Source organism: Elgaria multicarinata, chromosome 17, assembly GCF_023053635.1.
Source record: "Elgaria multicarinata webbii isolate HBS135686 ecotype San Diego chromosome 17, rElgMul1.1.pri, whole genome shotgun sequence".
NCBI classification, from domain to species: Eukaryota; Metazoa; Chordata; class Lepidosauria; order Squamata; family Anguidae; genus Elgaria; species Elgaria multicarinata.
Window position 1 is genome coordinate 14,021,360 of NC_086187.1, and position 27,609 is coordinate 14,048,968.

Sequence of the window (27,609 nt, forward strand, 5' to 3'; positions counted from 1 at the left end):
GATTCGCATTGCATAGGCAAGAATCGTTGGCTCCCACTGGTTGAAACAAGAGCAGCAACAAAATAAGCCCCTCCCTCTTAATTTAGTATTAATTATATTATAATAATTATCCTCTAAGAAGCCACTAAGGCAATGAACAATTTAAAACAAAACAGAATAAAAAAGGACATTTTAAACCCAAAAATATTATAGTTATGTTGCCAAAATGAAGAATAGACCCACTGATGGGTGTTTTTTTTTTGTATAGGAAGACTGGGCCTGTTCAGACAACACGCTAAGCCATGGTTAGGCTGCTAACCCTTTTGCAGCAAATGTAGTGTAGTGGCTAAGGTGTTGGACTGGGAGTCGGGAGATCCAGGCTCTAGTCCCCACATGGCCGTGGAAACCCACTGGGTGACTTTGGGCCATTCAGAAAGTCTCAGCCCAACCAACCTCACAGGGTTGTTGTGAGGAAAAAATGGAGAGGAGGATGTATGCCGCCATGGGTTCATTGGAGGAAAAAAAGGTGGGATATAAATGCAGTAATAAATCATAAAATGTTTAAACCATGGTTAGCCACCATAGTTAGGCGTGGTTCACGTGACACACTAAGCCATGTTTTGCTCAAAATGCTGATTCCACCGTAGTTTAGCGTTTCTTCTGAACAGAGTCCCGAAAAGTTCCATTCAGTTCTCTGGTACTCAGAACAAATTCTTAGTCCTTTGCATTACACCCTCGTTGGAGACTCCCAAACTTCTACAAAATCACAAAGCAGATCCTGCAAGCCTGAAGTCTTTTAAGTTTCAGGGTTGTACCCTTCAGGGATATTACAGGGCCCATCTTTGAATCTGCAGCCTTTCCCCCCCACTTCTTTCCAGAAGGTAGGTACAAGTAAAAGCATGGAGGTTCGGCTTGCGAAGTAAATGTAGTCCTTCCTTGCTGTGGGTTGAATAATAATTTTATATATTTACAAGTGCCCTAGCTGAAAATTAATCCCAGGACGGTTTACAAGGTGTTTTCTTAGAAATAAAAAACCAAAAGTAAATCAACTCTCCCAAGCATCCCCCACCCTCTAAAAAGTAGCAGCAACTGCTGGCTCTGACGCAGACTGCAGCATGCATGGAAGAGTTCCCCACCCCTCCCACTTACCTGCTAAAAATCTCAGAGCTTCTATAAGCATATCGCCTATTCAGGGCCAAAGATAGAAACAGATAAATTTGATCTTCTGTGTCACATCTACTGCAGTCTTCAGTGAGAGGAAAAGTATATTTGCAACAGCCCTTTGTGCAGTAGTCCCCACCCTTTTGGGGTGGGTTGAGCACATCTGAGACGTTGAGAATCTCATGGGTGCTCTCACAAAATGGCTGCCATGGGGGTGGGACAGGTTGCCTATTCATAAAATGGCAGACATGGCTCGTCACAAAACATTCATTTCCCAGAAGACAAACTAGTGAGGTTATGAAAAAGTAATTTATCCAAGAATCTAAGTACAAAGCAGAGGTGGGATCTGAACTCTAAAACACAAAAACACTCTTTTGAACCCAAATAAGGATGATGCAGGAGGACAGCACTTCACTTTGCAGCAGACCAGCCTTAATGCCAGGTGTTAGGTGGAATTGATGCTTTCTTTCTAACTTGCCCTTACTTCTTCTAGTTTTTCACCCACTATGCTTCCAGAAGCTGCAGATGAATGTCATCCCAAAATGTAGCTTCTTCTCTAATGCGGCAGTGATGAGAAAGCCATGTCTACTGAGGTACCCATGCAACTGTTAAGGTAACAAAAATAATCCCCACATATACATGCTTCAAGTCAACATCTCAGATAATCTTTATCCACAAATAAAGTCAGGAGTCAGCTTATAGATATAAAAAAATGTTTTTATAAAAAAAACATAATCACTAGCCAATATGAGCTGTCATTGACATTACCTTCTTTAAAAAGAAATAGTTTAGCCTGTCCAGTGACTAAGATATATGATCTTAATTTCCATCATCAAAGTTCTGTGTAGTGAGAACTTTTTCCATACAAGCTGCAATTATAGCAGAGGCGGAGCCTTAAAAACATTGAGACAGTTGGGGCCAATATTTTTATGCATAAAGGAGCAGGTAAAACCAAAGAAAGGGGGAAGGGAGGAAGAATATCAAAAGAGGATTCCAAAAGGCAAATAAAAATGAAAAAAAATTAATCAAGAATGACATCCAACCACATAATTGGCACAGAACACATTTTCCACAGATCACCATTTGCCAATGGTTCATGGGCAACCATGGCTTAATATGCAAACAAAGGCAAAAATAGCACCTAGCCTTTTTTTTTTAAAAAAAAAAACAGTGGTAAACAGAGACATTGCATTCCTTAGTAAACTGCAGTAATGCTTTTTAAGAGTAACAAAAGCAATGAAGAGGCAGTGCAGATCTCAACTGGCATACCAAATACAACCATGGCCTCAGGCAGGGGAGCTAGCTACTAACAAGGCGGTGTTAGCATTCACCCTCTCCAGACACTTAAGATTAAGGCTGAACTGAAATATTTGGCCTAGTTTTATTTAGGACATTGGGAGTGGGGGAGAAATGCCCCAAAGATAAGGGGAAACCATTCAGGGGAGTGTTACTTACATTTGGCGAAGTGGCCAAGGGTTGGTTTTTTTCCTCCACTAGTAAGTTTTTGATACGCCTTTTGCATCCCACCCCCAATCCCTGCTATTCTTCACAGGAGGCAAAGATCCCATAAAATTGGGGTGGGGGAGGTATTAGCTCAGTCCTTTGTAAGATGGTGATCAAATCTAGCAGAGGTGGAAGGGATTAGGGTAGAGCTAAATCTGAAGCCCTGTTCAAGATTGCTTGACCATGTCATTTGGCACAACAGAATACAGAATAGGAGGAAGACGTGGCAATAGTGTTATTTGTTCACTGCCACTTACCCCCGACAGCAAGTTTACACAGCCACGTTGTGGAGGACAAGTAAAACCACAATTATGTCGGCTAGTGCCTTAAGCCTGAGTTTGGCCACAAAGCACACCACCACGAGATGAAATGTAGGGAAGAAGACAGAAACCTTGGGAAAGGTCTCAAGTAAACATTACGGGAGACCCGAGTTGCACAAGTCATGAGCCCCAACATGGAATGTAGCCTACAACCTTGTACAGCGCCCCCACCAGAGAGAGGCACAATAAACCTCCCCCTGCTTCAGAGACACTGGGCACTAAAGTAAACAGCACTGGGCCATCAGAGACTTAAGAAGCCCAAGTTCATCCGCTCCTCTTCATTAGACTCCGCCACATTTTTCCGTTTTGCTTGCCTTCTGCCAGATCTAACAGAGGCAGAGCATGGAGAATATTCTGAGTCAAGAAGCAGTGATAGGCCTTTGTTCTTGGCAGGGCCCGGAGGCTGCACTGAGGTAGCTTTGGCAGGTGCGCCGAAGTTGCAATTGATAGTGGAAGTAGGGCTGGCACTGTTGACAGAGGAATACCCAGAGCTGGCATCATTGGGAGATTTTTGCAGGGCGTGGCATGCAAACCACATCCGCTCACCCCCCGGCTGGTCATCATTCTTTAAGTTATACATAGACCCCTTTTCGTTGATGCTCTCCTCATCGCTGGACTCTTCGCAGCAGCAGCTGTTGTGCTCTTCAGGGTCCATACACACCACAGTTACATCCAGAACTCCAGAAGGAACTGTAACTATGTAGAAAAACCATACAATTAGGTGGTTGAATGAAGCCTACTGAAACCAAGACTAACATTTGTAGCATGTTTTAAATAGGGATGAGTAAGGGTTTCATTTCAGTTTGTTTCCAAGAATAATCTTTTACAAATTTCACACATTTCTCTACATGAGTGATGGAAAGAATTTGTGATTTCGAAAAAGCCCTAACCAGCATAGACAATTGCTGAGGGATAACGGAAGTTGCATTCTAACGTCACCTAGAGCAGTGGTTCCCAATTGGTGGTCCGTGGACCCCAGAGGGTCCGCATAACCCACCCAGGGGGTCCGTGGCACCATTCACATATTCACCATTCATTTCTGGAGTCCACTGAGGACGAATTCCTACCAGAAGTAAAATATAACATCACTGAGCACCTGCGTGATTTAGTGACTAGCTTCAGAGATTACTTTCCTGCACCTAATCCTGAAAAGTCATGGATAAGGAATCCTTTTGAATGTGGTGATGTACAACAAGCAAGATGCACTCGTTGACATGACTTGTGATGGTTCATTGAAATCATTGGAATGAGCTCCCCAGAGAGGTCCACCTGGCGCCTACACTGTACTCCTTTCGTCGCCAGCTGAAGACCTTTTTATTCACTCAGTATTTTAACACTTAATTTTAACTTAAATTTAAATTTTACTGTTTTAACTCTGTATTTTAATCTTATATCAATTTTGCTGCGTGGTTTTATCCTGGTTGTGCTTTTATACTGTATTTTGTATTTGTGCTTTTAACCTGTTGGTTGTTTTATTATGGTTTTAATTTTTGTGAACCGCCCAGAGAGCTACGGCTATTGGGCGGTATAAAAATGTAATAAATAAATAGATAAATAAATCATTTTTCAAAGAATATAGACTGGACCAATTCTGGGTGAAAGTTTTTCCTGAATATAAGAAGCTAGGTGAAAAAGCTTTAAAACATCTTGTTCCCTTTTGTTCCACATATCTTTGTGAACAAACATTTTTGACATTTTGTTGTTATATGAAGAACAAGCATAGAAATTGGCTCGATGTTGATCCAGATTTGAGATTAAAAGTAGGAAATATTGAACCAGATGTGGAAGGGATTGTTCGGGACAAAAAGAGGCATGATTTCTCCCATCACATTTAGGTTTAGTAGCTGCTAGACATGTCATAATTTGTTCAATTGTAAACTAGACGTTAGTAAAATTAAATTCGTCTTTATATTCCTGACTAAATCATTGTCATTTTTGCATGGTAATATCACAAACACCACAAATTTTATGGTCTGTTTTTTAGTATACCTAAAATCCTTTGCTTATTAGGGTCTACCCTTTATTTTCTCCAAAAAATTGCTTCGCACAGGTAACTACCATGGAGAGAACAATTTTTTCAGAAGTAGAGGGCTTGGCATTTGAAAAACAAGGGGTCTGCAGTACTTAGCTAATTGGGAACCACTGATATAGAGGGTTACACGTTCCCTCTCCCTGCCTTAGACTGCACCAGTGTAGGCTACAGGTGAAGGGTCACATGTCTGAATGTTCCCCAACCTAAACAAAACCCCACTAAACCCTCCTTGCATGCAGAAAACTAGCATGTTAGGGAGAAAGCGAAGCTAAACCCTTGTCACCTCATCACACTACCTCTAGGAGATTTTGTTGCTTTTGAGGGAAAGCATTCAATCAACTCCAAGTATTCCAGCTCTAACGTTTGACTGTGTGGCACAAGTTCAGCCCACAGACACACCCCAGCATCACCGATGGCTACAGCAGCAAAGGAAAAAGGCCAGGGTGGGGTAGCTTACCATCTCCTTCTTTCTCGCCTTCACTTTCTTGATCTCCTTCATAACCAGAGCAGGAATCCAAGCTCCAGTCCAGGAAGTTATCCAGAAGACTTTCCTCCTGGTTGGACAGTTCAGCTGTGGGTGTAGTGACGAAGCTGCCCCTGTCTTCCTGGATGCTGTCTTCTCTTCTCCTGTGGCCAGAACACAACCATTAATAACAGATTCTCAAAAGAGTCGAAGGAGGGGAAGAGAAGCCAGATCTGCCTTTCCATAGTCAGGGCTTGAAATGCAATCCTAAACCCATTCCACTTCTTTTCAGTTAACGTAGCTGAGCCTGGCTTAATTGGAAACAAAATGACAGATACAAAGGAAAGCCCCCCGCCACTGCCCAAAAGCCAAGAATCATAAAGCAATATCAATGGGACCCATAGCAAATGAGAGGTGTATTACTCCTATGAAAATGTAACAGTGGAATAAATTACGATAAAGAACACATGCTGTAGCCAAAAATCTCTTGTACGTATATACTGTACATATACAATGAATCCCAATTGTGGACCAGATCTCAGATGACAAGGTCTCTGGATTAGTCTGTTTTGTTACTTCATCAGAAGCACTTGACATTTTCTCATGGAAGGCAGCTGAAAATAACCCTCCGGTTGCCTGAATCTCTCTTCCAAAGACTTTTTACGTGATAGAAATCATCCAGAATGTCTTAAGAAGGAGTACTCCCCCCAAACGACTTTATTATTCCCCAGAAGATACAATATGAAACTCAATTCAGAGGGATGTGGAAATCTCTTCAAAATGGAATATGGTTCAGGGCTGCTGCTGCTTTATTTGAAAACGATAGCAGGGTTGCTTCTCTATTTTGAAACAAACCATCTCACTTCCATTTCCATCCTTCTCCCACTCCGAGTATTGTCCACTGTACATTTATTGGAGAGGCCACAAAGAAAGGCCAACTGGTCATCTTTTCCTAAGGAGGCCTGAATTGCAATCCATGTGTTTACTATGCTGCCCAGTACAGATGGGTAGCAAGAGGGTTCTATAGCTCAGTGGTAGAGCTTTGCATATAGGATTTCCCCCAGTTCAACACTGGCCATCTACCAGTAGGGCTGGTAAAGAGCCAGGGCTGAGACACCAGAGAGCTAGCTGCTGCCAATCAGCATAGACCAGGAGTGAGCAACTTGTGGCGTTTCCTCACGTGTTACTTGGGGTTTCCTTTCCTTTTGCTGGCTACCAGCTGTATGGCCTAAACTTCCATCGGCCCTAGCCAATGGCAATAGATGATCTGAGTTGTAGCCCAAAATCTCTAGAGGGCCACAAGCTACCCACTCCTGGGGCAGGCAATACTGAGCTAGACAGACCAAGCTCCTGGTTCCCTATAAGGCAGCTTTTGACAAGTTGAACAAGCAATACAAAGACGCACCTGTCTCCTGAAAGAATGGTAGAAAAGGATCTTATAACTCCATTACTACAAGGAGGCATATGCCAGAGGATAGAGCTTTACAATTTTGGCTGGCCTTGTTGGCGAAGCCCCTTGGGGCAAGGGTGCACACTAAAGGCATCCAACCTGCCTTTAGGCAGCTGAGTCCAATCCTCTTCTCCACCCAGGCTTTCCTTTGCCTGGGTAGCCAAAGGTCTTCACCTGGGCCACAAAGGTGTCGAACAATCCCCAACCTTCCTTCCCAACTCTGGAGCTGGGAGGAAGGTTGAGCATTTGTCCCGCTCACCAGTGGGTGGTGCCACACTCACCACGGCGAGCAGGCTCACTGAAACCTGCCAGAAGACGTGGGAAGTATGCAATGGAGATTTCACCGTGCTTGATTAGAACAGAAGAACTGAACTTGCCTTTTAGTTCTTTTTCCTGATGGAGAAGTGAGGAAAGTTTCCACTGTGTTCATGTACAAAGAGTCAGGCTCCGGATTCTCCTGTTTCACACCTAGCAGCGAGCAGAGCTGGCTGTAACTCATCACCTAAAACAGAGAGCCCAGTGAGATAGTATTGCTTCACACACACCGTCTGCTGCAAAAGCAGTCTGCCATTCTTTGCCCCCCAATTCTTTAAGGCTCTCCCTCAAAGGTACTAGTAACTAGGGTAATCTTATACATGTTTACCTCACCAGCCCTGTAGGCAATATTCTGATGACTTATTCTGTTGATGTTTTTTATTGTATTTCTAAAAGGTGTATTTTGACGTTACTTGTAAGCCACCTTGGAAGGATTTGTATCCTGAAAGGCGGGATATAAATAATACGTGTGCATATGATTGCAGCCTTAAATCAGATCAGCTAAAGTTTTCATTCAGGAGTGGGCAACTTGTGGCTCTCCAGATGCTTCAGCCTACAACTCCTATGAGCCCCACCCAACACAGCCATTTGTGAGGGTGTTGTAGGCCAAAACATCTGAAGGGCCACAAGTTGCCTCCCCCTGCTTTAGTTGATTAAAATCAACATGGGCCAATGGGGTTGTAAATAGCTTCTGGTCTGGTACCGTAAAACAGAAATAGTAAAAAGTAGCCTTGCCTTCCATCAGTTAATGGTAGATTTTTAATTAAGTTCAGTTCTCACATTCCTTTCAGTATCTACTCAATAGAAATTCTAGAAATATGCATATCAATTCCATTGACTAAATTTTAATTATTCGACCAAATATCAGCCACCAATAAAACTTGTCTACCAGTGTTACATTTAGGCTGCAATCCTACACACACTTACCTGGGAGTGTAAATCCCACTAAACTCAGTGAGGACTACTTTTGACTAAACAACACACATATGACTGCACTATCCGCTTCTCACTCCCCAGGCAAAAAGCCCGACGTACCTCTTCCTTGCCAATTTCTTCATAGCGCTCATCTTCAAATCGTTGTTTTACAGCAGTAAGGGACACCTGCCTATAATCTTTTGGCACATCCTCATGGAAGCTAGGAGAGAGAGAAGAGCAACTTTTCAGATGTTAACCAGATAACTTTTGCAGAACCGCCAAGAAATATATAGGACCAATTGGTAATTGGGTTTCAAATTCCAATTTTAATAACTGGATTTCAAATTCCAGTTTTAATATCAACAGACTCATTCTCAGACCGATCACTATTCTTATTTTATTTGGAGGTGTGCATTGAAGAGGAACAGAAAGTATCTGTAACTCTGCCTGCCTTCTAATGCCTAATGTTCTAATGCCAACGCTGCTATCTTTCCGGCGCCAGGTTAAGACTTTCCTCTTTGCCCAGGCATATGGCAGCACATCCTAATTACCCACATGTTTAGTTTTTAATCGGTTTTTAATGCTTTATGTGTGTATGTTCTGTGTTTTAGAGTTTTAAATTTTGTATACTTGTTTTTACCTCAATTTTTAGAATTTCTGTAAACCGCCCAGAGAGCCCTGGCTATGGGAGCGGTATATAAGTTTAATAAATAAATAAAATAAATAAATAATGTGGCAGTTTGATCATGTCCCTAAGATCACAGCTTCCCTTTTTAACATTCACATCAGCAGCAAAGAATTACCAGAAGACCCTACGAGGGTAACTACAGATTTCCTTAGACAAGAAGCATCTGTTACAGTCTGACATCTTTGACATCTTATCATTATGGATCAATCTGCATTTTCCAAACCATCCTTTGGAGGCCTTACAATCGTGCATTCTGAGACAATTAGTTTCTTCCCCTTTATTACAAGCTAGAGTTTCTTTTGCATCGGAACCAACAATCTATGGCTTGCGTTTGCCCTCCACACCAGGACTGTGAGACAACTTTAAGAAATAGTTTGCAGGCTAAGCATGAACCATAACTTGCTGAGTCAGATGTTAACAGCAACGATGGTTTGTGCTAATGAGGAAATATCTTATTGGAGAGTGGGAGAGGGGGCATGGGAGCCCAAGGTACAACCTTCCAGAACAGGATTTGGGGGATCAAACCAGGGTGGATTTTATTTAAATCAATTTGATTTAAATCACTACTCAAAAAGACTCGATTTAATCATGTGACTCCCCCCCAAAAAAGTGCACTCTGTTCATTGAATTTTTCAAAACTTAGCACTTTAAGGGGTTGATTCTGTGTACATAGATTTGCAAAGGAACAATGGGATTGTGATCTCTGCAGACACAAATTCACAGTTTTGAGAACTGTAAAACCAAGCATCTGTGATATTATCTTCTAGATAGAAAATTGCCCAGTAATCTTAGAGAAACCTCTGGAAGAGCATGACATTGTGAATGGATTAAGGGAATTCATTTACCAAAAAATTTAAACATTGCATGAATATACAGCCTCATGCTACATAATTAAAAACTAATCCTTATTTCATGATGAATAACCTTTGGACTATAATGTATCTTAAATACAAAACTATCTTCAGATAGATTTTTCCTCAAAAAGCATTTTATAAAAAAAATCTGATTTAAATCAAAAAATCCAATTTAAATTTTAAAAAAATCCAATTTTTAATTTTTTAAAAAATAATAATTGATTTTTATCCACCCTGGATCAAACACATTACCCTACATATCCATGATTATCAGCTAATTTACATCAATTAGTAATAAAGGTCGTGTCTTAAACCAAAGTGAATACACAAAATGGGTTTAAGAAAATTAATGCAATACAAGGTTCAAATGGAGCTACCACCATATTTTGAAGTGGTCAAGAGTGAAGAGCCAGCCAGGGGAGAGTAAACGGAGTCATGTAGGGCTGTTGTATGGAGTCAAAGGGGGCTGCTTCTTCGCCTTTAACAGCAGCCTATTATATTAAGCAGGTGAAGCTCTTCCCTCCATGGCAGGAAAAGGTTCAGCCAAGCTGGAGGGTGGTGGGGAGAGAACTGTGTGCATACACCATGCAACCCTAGGCCCAAGTCAAAAGCAAGACAATTCTCCCTCCCACCCCCTCAAATGTGAACAGCAGAGATTTGGGCAGAGTTCAGTCTCTGAGCTAAATCCAACTGCTATTCTGACAAAACCTCTGGGGTGTGGGTGTGGGTGTGTTCATTCAAGAGAGAGATGGATTCAGGAGCCCTGCTAAGAAGCCCTTTGCTGACAGCTTGGAGAGAGGATGAAAGACATAATGCAAACATAATAAGCAGAACATAGAAAACCACCCTGTATCATGTTAGACTATTTGGTCTTCTAGCTCATCCCCTGGTAGCTGGGGATGATGGGAGCAGCATTGTACTGTCTACTACAACTAGCAGCTTCTTTCCAGGAAATCAGGACGGGAGGAAGGAGCTGAACTGGGGTTGTCCTGGGGCCAAAAGAGGGAAAACCAGACGGGGCCCATTACTCTCAGAGGTTACATATAGGAAGCACAAAGTCTGCTCTGAGTGCACCCATGGCTATTTTGCAACTGCTGGACAGACCAGTTCATTACTGCTTGCTCACACACACCCTGCCAAATGTTTTTACCATTTCTTGTGGAGACTCAGCGCACAGGGCGTCAGCTCTTCAAGGGAAAATCCCGTGCTTTCAAATAATTGGCCAGTCCAAGGACGAGCTGGAGAAAAACAAAACAAATCACTAATGCTGCTCACCAGTCTCTGGACAGCAGAGGTTAACCCAAGTCAGTCGTCATGGCCATTGATACCTTCAAATAGGCTGGATCTAGATTCAGCCATAGACGGAGTAAACTCATTGAAATCAGTGGAACTTAACAACTAACTTAAGCCCCATCAATTTCAACGGATCTGCTCTAAATATGACCAAATCTAGATCCAACCCAATATACTGACAACTGATTGAAGAGCTCTCGCGGTCCTCCTTGCAGTCGGCTCGCAACATGGTTCAGCTCAACCCGAAAATAAGAGCCGTCTGAGAAGCACAGGGGCCCAAATAATTCAACAGAAAAAGTGCTCCTCACCTTGCTTGTGCAATACTTTTGCTAGCAGTAAAGCCGCTGCAGCCAAACGGGCCGGAGAGTACATGCAAAGGCCTGTGTTTAAGAGGGAGAGTTCACAGATGAAGCTGTACAGGGACACAGTTCTTCTTTCCAACGGGACTAAGTTCAGCAGCACCTCTTTGTAGTCCACAATAGTCGGAATCTTGAAAAGCAAAAGAATACGGAGAGTGTCAAGTCAAATATGCTCATAACCCACACAGCATTTAAGCAGTGGAAGCTGGTGGCTCCAATGTTTATGGGGCAGTGAACCTGCTCTGGGTTTCAGCCAGAACTCTAAAGGAGCTAGCCAAGGTCCTTCGTTTGAGAACTTTTCAGCTTTCTAGAATGGGGGGAAACGGCACAAAACCCGGAAACCCACCAAAGGATAACGGCCTCCTTTCAACAGGCACAGGTACTCTAGCTATTTATCTTCATGATGGCCACCAACTTGGATGGCTTTAGGAATTAAACGAATTCCTGAAGGAGAAGGCTATCAATGGCTACTAGGTCTGATGGGTATGTGCTACCTCCAGTATCAGAGTGGGTATGCCTATGTACACCAGTTGCTGTAGCATCATGTCCTGCTTGTGGGTTTCTCACAGGCACTGTGTGAACAGAATGCTGGACTAGATGGACCCTTGGTCTGATCCAGCAGGGCTCTTATGTTCTTATTCTATATACCATGAGCACGGAAGGCAAGAGGAAGCTAACAGAAAAACGGAAATATAAGATAAATGACCTGCTTCCTAGAACACAGCTAATCCATAAGGATAGCTTATGGAGTGGCAAGTTAACATACAAATTGCTTTGCTGGATCAAATTGCTCTGCCAAGATCTATCTAGGCAGCATCCGGATTCTGATAGCAAGAGCTAGATGAGAGGCTCTCAACACCTTTCCAGGCTTACCCATATCTTCCCTTCAAGGGCAGAGATGATCTCCCCCATCATCCTGACAAGATCTTCATATTTGTACGTGTTGTCTGTTAACCAAACAGCTTCCCGTATCGTCAGAATCTCTTTGCAGATAAAACTGTGACAAACAAATTGATTAGCATCAAGGCCCAAAGACAGAACAAGAACAGTACGTTCTGCTTATTCAATCCACACCAGAAATAAACAACAACAACAATAATAATTCAGAACAATCAGCTGAGATCATAGAAGTGCTGACCTGTCGGTCTGATTTCTAGGGTTAAAGAGAACATCTGGAAAATGAAACAGTCAAGTAAAGACCATCAGAGGGAGAGGAAGCAGCAGCCAGGCACCCTCTATCATGCCTTGATTCACCAGCAGTTGACAGCCCCCTCCCTCCTGCTATTTTAGTTATTTAGTTATATTTATATGCCGCCTTTCCTCCAAGAACCCCAAGGCAGAGTACAAGATTCCTCTCCCCTCTATTTTATCCTCACAACAACCCTGTGAAGTAGGTTAGGCTGAGAGTCTATTATTATTATTATTATTATTATTATTATTATTATTATTATTATTATTGCATTTTTATACCGCCCAATAGCTGAAGCTCCCTGGGCGGTTCACAAAAACTAAAACAATTCAAAGTGTAAAACAAACAGTATAAAAACATTATATAAAATACACATTAAAACAAATTATAACATACCATACATGATTAAAACATCCTGAAAACATTCTAAAATTTCACTGGATAGGCCTGCCGGAATAGATCAGTCTTTATTGCTTTTTTAAATTCTAAAAGACTGTCAAGTTGACGAATCTCCTCCGGCAGGCCATTCCACAGTCTGGGAGCAGCAGAAGAGAAGGTCCTCTGGGTAACAGTTGTTAATCTAGTTTTTGCTAGCTGAAGTGGATTCTTCCCAGAGGACCTGAGTGTGTGGGGCGGATTGTACGGGAGAAGGCGATCCCGCAGGTAGCCTGGACCCAAACCATGTAGGGCTTTAAAGGTAATAACCAACACTTTGTACTTCGCAGTGAGCTTCCTGGCTGTGCTGTGACTAGAACCCGGGTCTCCCCAGTCCAATCTCTACCCCGCACTGAGTCATGCTACCAATTACCACTGCTGAGGCCATCGGAGGAAGCAGCTGCCATTCCATTGTGTTTAGACCCAGCCCCAAACTGTTGACCTTTGCAACTAAAAATTTAGAGTTTGAATTTGCTTTGTTCCTCCTCCTTCCCAGTTGTCTTTCCTTTTGTGTCATGACTTTTGAATTCTAAGCCTGCAGGTAGAGGGACTGTATTATTTCTTATCTCTGTAAACTGTTCTGTGCACCTTTTTGGCTAAAGGCCGGAATAAAAATGCTTTGAATGAATCAATAAGTAAGACCTTTAACCCCAAAGCATGTGTATTAATATAGTGCAGTTCCTTTTGGTTCCAGTAATAATCAAATGCTCCTAGAATCACAGCAGACTGGGTAGAATGGATTCCACAATTCCTTTTTGGATTACCTGCCTTCAAGATGCAACTGGACAGCCATCTTTCAGGTATGCTTTAAGGTGGATTCCTGCACTGAGCAGGGGGTTGGACTCAATGGCCTTATAGGCCCCTTCAAACTCTACTGTTCTGTGATTCTATGATACAGTCCACCCATTCTCAGCACAGACACTGTAATTTAGTTCACGACTCCAAAGTTTCCACAAAAGGTAGCAGGAAACATCGTTAGTGGATACTGCCACAATATCCCGAAAACTTTGCAAACAATGACTTCTCCCCAGAGGTGCAGCCCTCATTAAACTAGCACCAACTAACCATCTGTTCCATTCCCAATAGTTACAGTACTTACCGTGTACAAATAACCATGCATGCAATTCCCAAAAGCTGAAGACGAGCCCGGGGCACAGGTCTTATTTTCAAGTATCGGTCGACACACCCCACTGTCATATGGAGACAGAGGCTTGAGAAATCCTTCATAGTGGCCACTTCTACCAGCCAGTCAATTAGAATGTATCTAAAACAAGAGACACAACCAGACAGAAATAAAGCCAGTGCAATGTTATTGTTAGACAGATTTTAATATCCACACTCTGATCAGAAACGACCTAATATATAACATATTATATACACAAACACACACACAGTGTTTTGGCGCAAGTATTTTGTTGCCTTCCCCAAAATGAGAGATTCAAACTCCCAAAAAGAAAAGGACCCTTCCACCAGTAACCCGGCAGGCTGCAAGTCATCCTATGGAGCACTGCAACAGCCAAGTGTCTGACAAGAGCTATTTAACACAGCTGATGGCCTTTTCTGCTTTGGCAGATCCACTCCTTAGGACCAATTAAGCTGCTGGACTCCATCGCTACCTCATGGTTTCATTCATTCCCTTCTGAACAGTGAAGATGCTCTGTTTGCTGAGAGGAACGGAGGTCTGGAAGAGCTGAGACACCGTCTCGTTGGAGGCTTTCATTTCCAGCCCTAATTGGTTTCCATTTCCACCAGTTTTGGCTAGAGCTATCTGTATAACAGAGAAAACAAACCAAGAGGGAATTGCTCAATTTCAGAAAGCAAGGAACAAAAAGGCTCATGCCGTTCTGCCAAAGACAGGGACATCTTTTCAGGGACGCCAAGAACACAAGTAATAGAGTCCCCCAAACGTGGGGGAAAGCAGGGCTGACATCAGGACCTGGCACTGCAGCACAGGTATCCAGTCCCCAGCAGCCTCAGCAACAGCTTTGGTTCTCCCTCCTAGCTGTGCTCCCAGCTATAGGCTTATCTGGAGGCAACAGCTAGAAAGCCTCTCGCCATTTTAAGTTTTCCCACAATGCCCCAAAGCGCCCAATGTAGTGTTGTCCCAGGGTATTGTAGGAAATTAAAATAATAGAAGGCATTCCAGATTCAGCCACTGCCAGGAGGGAAGCTCATTGACCAGTGGGAACCCACCATTGGCAGGCCCTTCTCCAAATCTAGAGATGGTGCTGGAGGAAATAAGGGATTCCCACATTAGGGACAGATCAGTATTAATTCTGAATCATTTCATTAATAGCTGTTAACGAATCAGCTGTTTTACAGAGGTGTGGACTTGGCTGTGTTAACTAGAAAGCGAATGGGACAGACCCTGCTTGGATGGAGCTGTAAAGGAAAGTCTGCTCAATGCAAAAACCTCAGATACAAGAGTGACCATCTTACCTGGGCTTCCCAGGAGCCCTTGGCTGCATAGTCCCTGAGTTTCCTGAGGCTCTGTAGATATCTACCGGGGTCAGACATCTACAAAGAGAGGCAATCATAATACAACGCAGGCTGAGCAAATGACAACTGCATGTTTCACATTACTAACAGAATACTTTTCCTTGCGTCATTCCTGTACTTGCAAATTTGAGGACAACTGAAAACTCAGAATTAGACTAGGACACCAAAGAAAAATCTTACTCCCAGCACTGCTACAGCATTGGCTTGAAAGATGAGCAAGTTATATACAACTGTATTCTATCAAGGTTCCTAGCTCATTTTCGAGCCCAATTCAAAGTGCCAGGTTTGACCTATAAAACTTTGGAAAGCCTCCTCCCACATGTACCTTACCTGTGCCCTTAGGTCCTCCTAAGGGCACAGACCCTCCTCCCAGTGTCCCCTCATGCTGAAACTTCAAGGGTGGCTACTACAGACAGGGGCTTCTCAGTGGTGGCACCCCTATTTATGGAATGCTCCTCCCCAGGGAAATCTGCCTGGCAATAGCATTGTTTTCTTTCTGTCACCAAGTTAAGACTGTTTTTGTTCTCATAGGCCTTTTAAATCTTTGGAAATCCAATCTCTATTACATATCAGTGCTGTAACACCCTTTTTTTCTTGATTAGATTAGCTCCTCGTTTTAAACCATACTTTATTGTGTTGGCTTTGCACTGCATTTTTTTAATCACAATTATAATTGTGCTGGATTTGCATGGTCGTGTTTTTACATCTTTGCATTATTACAATTTTATTTTAAAATAATCGTAAGATGCCAAGAGAACCTGCTGCATCCAAAAGTCTGCTTGCCAGGGGGAAAGCGTCCTCAGACACCAAACATCCTAGCCTGATTCCTGTTTCTTCCTTCCAGTCGTATGCCCATCCATATCAACTGCCCAAGAAAAGTCTCATCTCTTACTAGGAGCCATAAGTCCCCAGGCTTTGTCTGGCCCTTCCAGCCTCTTTCATCCACTAGTGCAATACAAGAGTCGCAAAACGACACTCACAGCAGCTTTTCTGTTATTTTCCCAGAGGAGGTAGGAACTGTGCAAGCAACCCTGCCTCGAGGAGTGTTCAAACATTTCAAAAGCTTCTTTTCTCTTCTCTTCATCCTAAGGGGAAAAAAGGACAAAAACAAGTGTTTGGATACAGTATCGTAGTTATGTAAGCCACCAAGACCCAACCGGTCATTTTAACAGTCTCGGATGCAAGCTGCTCCCAAGTTTTAGCAGCTCCGACAATTTAGAAGTTGACAATTCAGGGGGAAGCTGCGGCGTAACTCATTTGGGCCAGAGGGTTCCTTACATGCAACAAATTCCAGAAGGAAGGCCTTACTGCTTCCCACTCAGAGAGCTAAAAAGGATACTTCTAATGCAGGATGATGGGCAGAAGTCAGGCTTGGAGGACTACTCAATTTCTTACCAGAACTTCAGAGATTCACCAATCAGAGCCTGATGCGAAAGATTTACTTTTACAGTTAAAGAAGTCTAAGCTCAGGAATATACTTGGGAGTACCAGAACTGATCAGAGTTCACAGTCCTTTCACACAAGAATCCACTCCTGGTTATCCCACACTTCCTTAATTTCAGCAGTATAATTTCGTAGAGGGGAAGGGAGTCATTTTGTGGCTGCCGTTAAAACAACTGGAAGTCATAAATCCTTGCCTATCTATTGAAAATCATAGAATTATACAGTTGGAAGGGGCCTACAAGGCCATAGAGTCCAACCCCCTGCTCAATGCAGGAATCAATGTACACGGGGGTTCCCTGGTAGTTACCCTTCCAGAAAGTGACCAGGCCTAGACCTGCTTAGCTTCATCAAGGTTGCAGCATCCCATGCCATCACTTCGACGTGATCTACCTCCTGCCCATCCCTCTTCTAACACAAGACTGGAAAACTGGGCAAGATAATGTTTCTCATATCAGTGGAAGAGGAATCAAGGAATTTAAAACCTTGAGCCTGGAAGCAGACTAAGAGTAGCTTGTTTTAATCTTTCATATTTGGTTTTATTAAGTGTAAACGTAAGGCGCTTCTGTATCAGGATTCTGCACATTCATTTCTGGTGCTTGGCCCTTTCATGCACTCCCACCACCAATTTCCCTGCCCACCCCACTTCTCAAACCAAAACAGCGAATAAATATCAGTTTACAATAAAAAGAAGCCTAACAAGTCAAACAATTTAAAAATGATATAGGTGGGACTGGTTTTAGTAATCGCTACCAGATCTAAGTATCCCCAGAGCTAATCACCACAGCTCTACCAGAGCTATGTATTAGCACATGCAAAGTCTTGTAAAGGAGAATTATTTATTATATTTAAAAGTTACTATGCCACTAATGGCAATGGAGCTGATGTGGCCAAAATGGCTAAGCCAAAACCCTACAATTGCCATTCAACAGGCATTGCACTGCTTGAAGCGTTAACTCTCTGAACTACATTAAGATAATGGTCAGTGTACACTTTCAAAAAGTTCTGCCCCTTTTTCTTTTCCAGTCCAGAAACTTCCTGTTCCGTTTGCTCAGACTGCATTCCGCAGTGTCATTCTCCCATGATCAAGCCAACCATTAGAAACAGAATAGCAAGCCAAAACCAGATCTGTCTAGCTTTTCAGATCCTGCAATAACTATCATTTAGGTAGTTTAACCTGATCAAGAGAGCAGATAACCACTGCCACAGTGACATGACATTTGAGGCACAGGACCTTTCACTGATTGTTTTAAAAAATAAAAAAATCACATGGTAAAACAATACTATTAAGAAACCTTACCTCAAAGAGATTTAGAACCTTAGCAAGGCAATAGAGAATTGATCCTCTCTGAGACTAAAAAAAAAACAGGGTGAGGGGGGAGAAAACGTATTTGTTATGAAGAGAAACAATTTCTGGGCATGATGAAAGCTGTTGTACATAAAAAAAGTTTCCCCTTCAACTTCCAGAGATGGTTCAACTCCCAGAGATGCTTCAACTCCTCGTTTTTGCAAATGAACCTGGACATACACTCAAGTCGAGGTGTTTGATGGGCAGAGCCTGGCCACTCAAGCTGTGGCTAAAACTGGGACTCCCAAGTTCGATTGCAGAGCCTGAGCAATTTAAAGTTAATTGGAAGGAGAGAGAAATGAGACCACTATTTCTGGTAGCCTCATACCTAGCATCCCTGGGGAAGAGGAAAAATGCAGCCAGCTGGCACAGGAGAGAGAAACGGAGAATGCAGGACCAGGAGTGACTTGAATGCAGGACCAGGAGTGACTTGAAGAAGAAGCAGATAACAGGGCCTGTTCAGGACGCCAAAAGCCGTTTTTCTCCAGCTTCTAATTGACTGGGTGTGGGAGATAAACTATGTATGCCCACCCCTGAAATTCCAACTCAGCCCCCCTCTGGATCAAGAGATTTCACTATTTTATGCAGACTAAATTATATTGTGAGACATCTTTGTACCCATAAGACACTTAAGGAAGCAGACATTCTCAAGATGCTCTACTGAGCAGCAGGCAACCTGGTGCTCTCCAGATGTTTTAGATGACAACTCCCATAATTCCTGGCAATTAGTCATGCTTGGTGAGGTCAACAGGAGCTGTAGTTCCAAAAATCTAGACAGCAGCAAGTTGCCACTCTAGCTGGCCGATACTAAACACCTGCAACTTCTCCAAGTATAAGGTAACTTTCCTGAGTACAAGATACCTAGCCTTCGCCACCATGGATACTGAGTCATTATGTCCCTTTCCCTGCTAAATGGAAGCTTGTCTGCATTAATAACAGAGAGAACAGAAATAGCAAGGTCAACGTCTAAATGCCGCAAAACAAGCCAGCTTACTTTTTGCTGCTGACACTCCGCTTTGAGGCTCTCGAAGACGACAGCTTTACAACAGCTTCCACTCAGAGACCAGGGCGGGCGAATGAACAGCCAGACAAACGGCGCAGCGCAGGTGTTCAAGCGCTCCGTCAGGCTGAAGAAACGAGAGGCTTTCAACCCGTTCACTTCTGCACGGCCCTCATCAGCAACCGATACTGAACAAGTAAAAAAAAAAACGCCCCACAAAAACAGAACGATTGTGGGGTTGTTTGGTTGAGTTATTTTCTTCAAGAATACAGAATGAAACTTGGGACGCAAGAAACCTGAAGGCTCATGCATGATCAAAAGCTGTTGTTTTGGCACTGCAGTAGAAGTTCAAAGAGGTACATCAAATACACTCTCCTCAATGGAAGGCCATGGCATAGGTCGCTCTGCGCTCTTAATGAGGCTTATTTATTTATTTAGGGTGAAGAAAAGAATCTTGTCTGAAACTCTGGAGAGCAGCTGCCAGTTGGTGTCAACAATACTGGGCTGGATGGACCAATGGTCTGACTCAGTATAAGGCAGCTTCCTATGGAACTTGCCCAAAGCCATCCGGTGAGCCTCACAGCCATGTGGGGACTAGAACCTGGGTTTCCTGAGTCCCAGGCCAACAATGTGATCACTACACCACACCAGCTCTGATAACAGAAAGTAAGAAATGCCCACTCAGTATCTTTCAGAGTTCACCGTGGGTGTCAAGAGAACATCCCTGTACAAAACTCGGTAGAGGAATATGCTTAATATCAAGTTAGGCCGCTGGTCCATTTAGCTCAGGGATGGGCAAATCTTTGCCTTTCAAGGAAGTGATCTGGTGAATAATCTGTCAGGGGCCACGTTCAACAGTGGTCAGGGCTAGAGCACAAAGGCTAGAGCTCTAAACAAAATAATTATGTGGTGGGTGTCTTTGATAGGAAGTGCCTTTATTATTAATTATTATTAGAAAGATATGTATCCTGCCCTATATCATTGGGATCTCAGCGCTACGGACAGATAAAATCAATTCAACAGTTTAAAACAGTAAATAATACATACAGCTAAAAACATATTAATCAAGCTAAAATCAATAAACTTCAAAGCAATAAAAACTATTAAAACAAGCTTTAGGCAAATTTAGCAACGTTTTAACTTGGTACCAAAACAAAGCCCAGTGTCGGGCACTGGGCTGCCACAATAGAAAAAGCATACGAGCAAGCAAGACTATACTTGTGTGTAGTCTACTGCAAACTCCTTATCCTTTAGTGACACCACCCTCCGAAACATTTGACATGCCTGCATGTCAACATGCACTCCGGTACTTACAGCCTTCATTGTAGAGGTAGGCTATGCCAAGTTTCACAGCAGCTTCGAAGTTACCCTTTTCTGCAGCCCTGAGGAAATAGGATTTTCATTTAGAAAACAAATACAAAAACCACAGGGTGTTGAAAATTCTGAATTTTTACCAAAAACAGATAGCTTAGAACCAATTCAGAAAGTTTGTGTTCCAATATTTTCCACTTATCCCATTGGCCCCTGAACAGCCTTCTCTCAAACACATCAAGGGCTTGTTCAGACAACACACCGGGCCATGGTTAGGCTGCTAACCTTTGCAGCAAATGGTTAGTGAGCATGTTTAAACCATGGTTATGTAGCCACCATGGTTAGGAATGGTTCATAAGACACACTAAGCCATAATGGCCCTGTTCAGAAGACACTTTAAACCACGGTGGTTAACCACCATGGTTTAAGGTGTCTTCTGAACAGGGCCAATGTTTAGCTCAAATGCTTAACCACTGAGGCTTAGCGTGTCATCTGAACAGGGTCCATGTGTGTGAACCAACACCCAACCCATAGGACATCACCAATGCTCTACAACAGGGGTTCAGAACCAAACATGGCCCTTTGGGGCCCCCACTGGGCCATGCCCCCTTTCCCCAACTGTACGATGGTTCCCAGCTTGTAATGCCTCTCCTAAGACTTAGCTACTGGCAGTAAGAGGTTTAAGCTAAAATATGCTGGTATTTTAACCCTGACTGCTTAAAATAGCACAGTGAAGGGAGGGGTTGGCCGTCACCATCTCCTGATCATAATCCACATGTGTGATCTTTGTACCTCTGATCCTCCTTAACCTTGGGATTTCTCAAGTTCCTATGAATTACCTCTCAAATATTTTCAAGTTGCTCAGAGAAGGCCATACTTCTTGAAAGCTTGCACAGGCCCAAACACTAGCATGGTTATCTACAAGGTACTTAAGATGAGAGTGGACCTGCAAGAGAGATCAACAGATTATTACAGCCAAGAAGATGTCAAAAAAAGAGGCAGCCTGCTCAAAGTCAATTACTGCAACTCCCATAAGAACATCAGAAGAAGCAGGTTGGATCAGGCCAATGGTCCATCTAGTCCAGCTTTCCAAGCAGCTGCCTACAGGAAACCCACAAGCAGGACATGAGTGCAACAGCACCCTCCTACCATCAATAAGCATGAAGGGCCAAACTAGAGATATATCAAATACATGGATTAAAAAGGCCACCTTAAACAGATTCATACATTTAAATTATCATCAAGCTTGGCCCAAAAAGGTAAAGGAGCTTCAGACCGATTTGGCCCAATCACCAGCTGCTGCCCCCCGCCCACCCACAGGAATTACCTGAAGCCTCTGTTCCCACCAGCAAGCCACCCATCCTCCAGGAGAGATGTCATCTTTAAGGAAGATGGCAACTTCCAGCCTGCCGTAGATCTATTGTTGCAAGCTACGGCAGCTGGAAAAGGATATTCTTGGCCACTGTAGTTTGCAGCAGTAGATCTACGAAAGGCCAGATGATGGCTCACCTAGAGGAGGTCGCAAGCAAAGACTTCAGATAAGGTCCCCCGGTTGGGGGGCAGAAGTTCAGGGGGAGAGCGGTCCTATGGACTCCCAATTGGCCTCATGCCTGGGAAACTGCAACAGCTGACCTGCTTCGGACTTGGAACTGAAACCGAAATGGGCAGGTCAGTTCCAAGGCACCCCAAGTGGAATCAGAGGGGCTGTGCATAGCCCTAGTAGAAAGAGAACTTACAGCTCGGAGGGAAAGGAGATCCTCAGCAGGCAGCCCCTTAAGAACGTGGAAGAGAACATCTTCCGGAAGGCACAGCAGCGTGAGAACTCGGGGTCTCTTCCTCAGCTTTCGCTTTGAAGGGACCAAGAAGCACCTGGAGCATCTACAGTGGATCACTAGAAACAAGCACAGACATTTCATCAAAGCAGAGCACTAGAACGTAAAACCATGCCACAAATCAGCATATAAGCAGTTGGATTTAGCAGAATCACATGGTCTCTCCAGCAGCACCATGTATTACCATTTTTCTCAGTGGCTATAAAGCAGATCCAGGGTGAAATATCAGGGTACATTTCAGTCATTCTTATTCTGGCATGTAAGGGCCAGGGCCAGAAAGTATTACCCAAACAATTCAGGTGGTATATTGCAGTGTAGATCACTTCCATCCCCACAATTCTAGCAAGAATAAATCTACAGTAGAGTTGCCATATTTTTAACAGCCCCGTACCCCCACCCAAAGGAGCCTGCATGTCTTCTAAGTTCTCCGCATGTGTCAAAGGATGCAAGGGCAGGGCTTGGGGGCAGAGAGCGTTGGCTATGGGGCGGTATATAAAAGTAATAACTAAAGCCACAAGGAATGGTTGGCTAGCAAATCAGGCCAATGCTTGTGGATCCCCGCACCTACCGTCTGCTGAATGATGCTTCTTCTACCTCCATGGGCCCCTCCTCTTCTTGCCTCCCTGCTCTGCCTGGCTGCCCAGCATTTCCTAGAGAACACCTCTGTTCTCTATCCCATTCACCAGCTTCCTGAGATCATTAGCTGAAATCCACTTAACAAGATCCACCAGTGTTCTCTGCTGACTGCTTAGAATCTTTTATCTACGTGCTGAAGCCTGAAAGAAGTTTTAAGTGCCAGAACTCACTTGCTTTCTCCCTCTCCCACGAACACACACACACAGGAAAGGTTTTGCAACTGTGCTGGCAATTAAGTGAGCCCTAACCTTTAAATTGGCTTAATACAATTTTAATTGCATAGTGTAGATGTGTTCTAGCCCATGTTCTAAGGTGTTTAACACTGATTTTTTTTTAAAAGGAAGAGAGAAAAAAAGGTAAAGCGTGCAGTGGCTTGTATATTAGCTTGAATCCATTTGATACTGAGAAATGTAAAGGAAACTCCAAGACCTAGCTTGAGTTCAGATGACTGCCTTGGACTTTCTTGTTTACTTTAGGCATCTTTATCTCCCACCACTCCTGTCCTCTTGTTAACTGGGAATATTAATCCAATGGAAAAATTCTCAGACAACTTGTTCTTCAAGTTACTGGAAAATTTATATCGCCAGGTAGAAGTCTGGAGTAAACTTTCAGCCATGTTTGGGGTCAGCACCTAACAATCTACTACAGATGCCAAGGAATAGAGACTTCACACATCTTTGCTTGATAAGGCTCAATGAGTGCAGAACTTTCTCCACAACCCCATGCCTATTTACATAGAAGTAAACCCCACTGACTTAAATTGTACTTATTCCCAATTAAGTGTGGATAGGATTGCAGCATTAATATATTGGCAGTCCTGGAACAGAATGAATAGGAAATCAACTACGCCTCATCCCTAGAAGTGTTCATCTTTGCATCCCGATAATCAACCAATACCTACAATGCAACATGTCTGCGCTGTTGACTAAGCTCATTTAAAAAAATGAAATGATAGACACACACTGGATCCACCAACATGGCTACTAGCTTATTTACTGGTTAGGTTTTAAAGATAATGGAAGTGCTAAGCAAAAGACACCTGGCAATTCAAAGTAGGTTTTGACCCATATTTTAGTTCTTTACATGAAGCAAAATACATGACATTCTGATCACAAACTCAACCCACGCTACCGTTGTAGAACACACAACTATGTTGATGAAATAATTTGTATATACCACAGTTGTGGTGTCTTTGTATGCCACTTTGAAGTGTATAAACAAATACCACTATTTAAAAACGATTAATATTGATGTTAAAAGTTTGCCTTCACACAATACTTGTAAGAATAATTTAAAATTGTATAACTCTAGCTAGAGGGAAATGGAATGCCAACTATTTTGTTCAAACTAGAATAAATTAATTTTTTAAAAGACTTTTCACAGTTCCAAATTATTGGTTGGTTTTCAGGAGCTTATCAGTTAAGAGCACTTCACACATTAGTCCTTTCCTGCATGGGAAGCTCTGAAAAAAGTCTTATTCCCACATATATGCATTTAGCTATCTATGCTTGCACGTGGTGAGAAGCTGCAATTGACCGTTACTTCCTGGCAGACGGTCACCCAATAGAATACATGAATGTAATATTCACATGCAACCGTCTTTATGTGGGTTCCACAGTTCTTCCTGTGCAGAAAATGCATGCAGCACAACCCAACCCAGGAGTGCACTTTTCCAGTACAATCCTATACAACTCTAGTCAGAATTAAGTCCCACAGAGTTCAATGGAGCTTACTCCCCAGTAAGTATGTACAGGACCACAGTCTTAAGGCTGCAATCTTTTTATGTACTTTGGGAACACAGTGGGACTTACTCCTGAGAAAACATGCTTAGGAATGTGCTGATCTCATGGACAGCAATTCGAGATATCTACAGTGCAATCCTATGCACGTTTACTCAGAAATAAGCCCCATTGTGTCAATGGAATTTACTCCAAGGTTAAGTTCATACAGTATTGCAGCATTGACCTTTCTGACTGAAATCAATGGGACATGAAAACTGCTCAACTTCAGCTGGCTTTTGACTGTAGGGCATGAAGCCGCCTTTTCATTACTTTTAAATAGTCAAATGCAAGAAAATCAAGTTGTGGCAAAGTGCATGACCAACATAAAAGAACATTGCACAATTCAACTGTTAGATTCAAACACTGGTACCTATTTAGGGAAGTAGAAGTTGTAACGTTACCAAAATACCTAAATTTTATACGGAATTTATTTCCTTTTGCACAGAAAGCAAACCCCCAATTATTTAAGGGCAGTTAAACCGGCTGTTTTCAGTTAGTTCAGCCTGCAAGCTGCATAAAATATCAGTTAAAAATTATGATTTGCTCTTTTTTTTTTGAGTCTGCAATGAAAATGCTAAGAGAATTCTTCATTATGATCCAAACAAATGCAATATATTTCCATAAAATTGCTAAAGAAACAAGGACATTGCTCTACTACTCATTTCAGATGCTAAATTAACCTACACCTTCTCATCTCAATCCTAAGCCTTTGTCTTTTTGTAATAAAAGTACAATGGTAAGATATCTGATGTTTGGAGGTTTGGGGGGGGGGGGAGCCAAGGGTATCCCAAATGCAAAATAAAAAATACTCTCAATTGTCTTTCATGCCTCTGAAAGCTTCAAGCCAATCCCCTCCCCCTGTAGGCAGTTCCTGCCCCACTATAGGCTCTGCTTACTTTTTAAATCCACCCGCCCAAATTGCAGGGGCGCCCTCTCCTTGAGATTTAAATTTAAAAACACACACACACACACACACACACCTTAAAGCCTGGCTGTTGCATTTTTAGCTCTTGCTAAAGCTGTAAAGCAAAAGGTCAGAAAGGAACCTAAAAAGCAATGTGGAGCAAGTTCCGTTTAAATTTCTGGCACCAATCGATTACACTCAAACACTCTGCAAGCAGTTACCTTCACCAATACTATTCCAAACTTCAAGTTATTTGCTAAGGGAATTTGGGGGCAAATCTACATTCTTGGAGGTGAAGGGTTTTAAAATCCAACTTAACTCCAACTTAGAGGAAACCCATTGATTTCAATCAGGCTTAAATTAGTCAAGGCTAACTTAACACCCATTCATTTCGATGGGTCTGTTCTACGTAGGACTTATGTTGGATTTTAACCTATGAGTGCCTCCCTGTAGCAGCCTCCACTTCTGGCGACCTGTCCCATTCATACTTTACCTGTCTCATAATCAGGCTTCTAGGGTTTCTGACAACTTAACAGGAAGGAAGCGTACTGATTGATTGGACGCATATTTATTAAAGGTGCATCGTGATTGATTGGTTTTGTACCCACCAAGAAAAATGGCACTCAAGGCAGTTGTGTTTGCATAGCCACTACACATAAATGTTACACACTTATCCAGCCAGTTCAATATTTACTTGGAAGTAAGCCCCACCAATTTCAGAGCGGCTTACCTCGAAGCAAGCATGTTGAATATTACAGCTTTAAATCCACAATCCCAGGTAAAACACAAAATTTGTGAGCAAGGACTGAATGGGATGGAGTTTTCCTTCACCAAGCATTGGCAAGATTTAAGAGATTAAAGCTGGAGGATCAGAGGGCGGCTGCAATCCTATACCCAGTCACCTGGGAGTCAGCCCCATTGAACTGAATGTGTCTTACCTACTCTGAGTGGGCATGCACAGGCAGGCAGTTTTCAGCCCTACAGCCTAAGCCTCAAGGCAGCCCAGAATGTGACACACGAACTACAACTCCCATCACCCCTCCCCAGCAAATCTGGTTGGCTGGGGATGATGGAGTTGTAGTCCCAACTCATTTGGAGGGCGCCACGGTTGGAGAAGGCTCAGTTTCCTGACAGGGCGGAAAGTAGGGCCAGTTCATACGCGAACTACAATTCCCATCACCCCTCCTCAGCAAATCTGGTCGGCTGGGGATGATGGAGTTGTAGTCCCAACTCATTTGGAGGGCGCCAAGGCTGGAGAAGGCTGTACTTACCTCAGTTTCCTGACGGGGTGGAAAATAGGGCCAGTTCATACACGAACTGCAATTCCCATCACCCCTCCCCAGCAAATCTGGTCGGCTGGGGATGATGAGTTGTAGTCCCAACCCATCTGGAGGGCACCAATGCTGTACTTACCTCAGTTTCCTGACAGGGCGGAAAGTAGGGCCAGTTCATATGCGAACTACAATTCCCATCACCCCTCCCCAGCAAATCTGGTCGGCTGGGGATGATGGAGGTGTAGTCCCAACTCATCTGGAGGGCGCCAAGGTTGGAGAAGGCTGTACTTACCTCAGTTTCCTGACGGGGCGGAAAGTAGGGCCAGTTCATACGCGAACTACAATTCCCATCACCCCTCCCCAACAAATCTGGTCGGCTGGGGATGATGGAGTTGTAGTCCCAACCCATCTGGAGGGCGCCAATGCTGTACTTGCCTCAGTTTCCTGACGGGGCGAAAAGCAGGGCCAGTTCATACCCCCCCACACACAGGTCTATGAGGTAACCCACAGCCTTGGCCCTAACCTCCCCAAATACGCTATGAAGGCCACCCAGGCTTGACGCCACCGTGACAGGCACTCACCACCCGCTTTCATCCCTGTCGGTCCGTTCGCGGCGTCTTGTCTCCGT

General features: G+C 43.2%; 1 protein-coding gene across 1 annotated transcript; it reads right to left on the reverse strand.

Annotated features, from left to right (window-relative positions):
* Positions 1 to 2,689: 2,689 nt before the first annotated feature.
* On the reverse strand, positions 2,690 to 27,609 carry CCNF (cyclin F). The gene is made up of 17 exons (XM_063142959.1): positions 27,563 to 27,609; positions 22,291 to 22,445; positions 21,394 to 21,500; positions 20,558 to 20,625; positions 19,238 to 19,431; positions 18,196 to 18,249; positions 16,436 to 16,540; positions 15,396 to 15,473; positions 14,573 to 14,724; positions 14,056 to 14,220; positions 12,206 to 12,329; positions 11,282 to 11,462; positions 10,831 to 10,918; positions 8,259 to 8,358; positions 7,286 to 7,410; positions 5,453 to 5,622; positions 2,690 to 3,659 (listed from the first exon to the last, which is right to left on the reverse strand). Exons 1-17 carry the CDS (start codon positions 27,573 to 27,575, stop codon positions 3,205 to 3,207), a joined length of 2,334 nt encoding a protein of 777 aa, XP_062999029.1. The 5' UTR covers positions 27,576 to 27,609; the 3' UTR covers positions 2,690 to 3,204.

Coding starts and splice junctions, on each gene's coding strand:
- CCNF (XM_063142959.1), bottom strand. Junction 21,501..22,290: donor ATCTCCTTTCCCTCCGAGCT/GTAAGTTCTCTT, acceptor TCTCTCTTGCAG/GTCCACTCTCATCTTAAGTA. Junction 19,432..20,557: donor CTACCTCTACAATGAAGGCT/GTAAGTACCGGA, acceptor TTACTTGTTCAG/TATCGGTTGCTGATGAGGGC.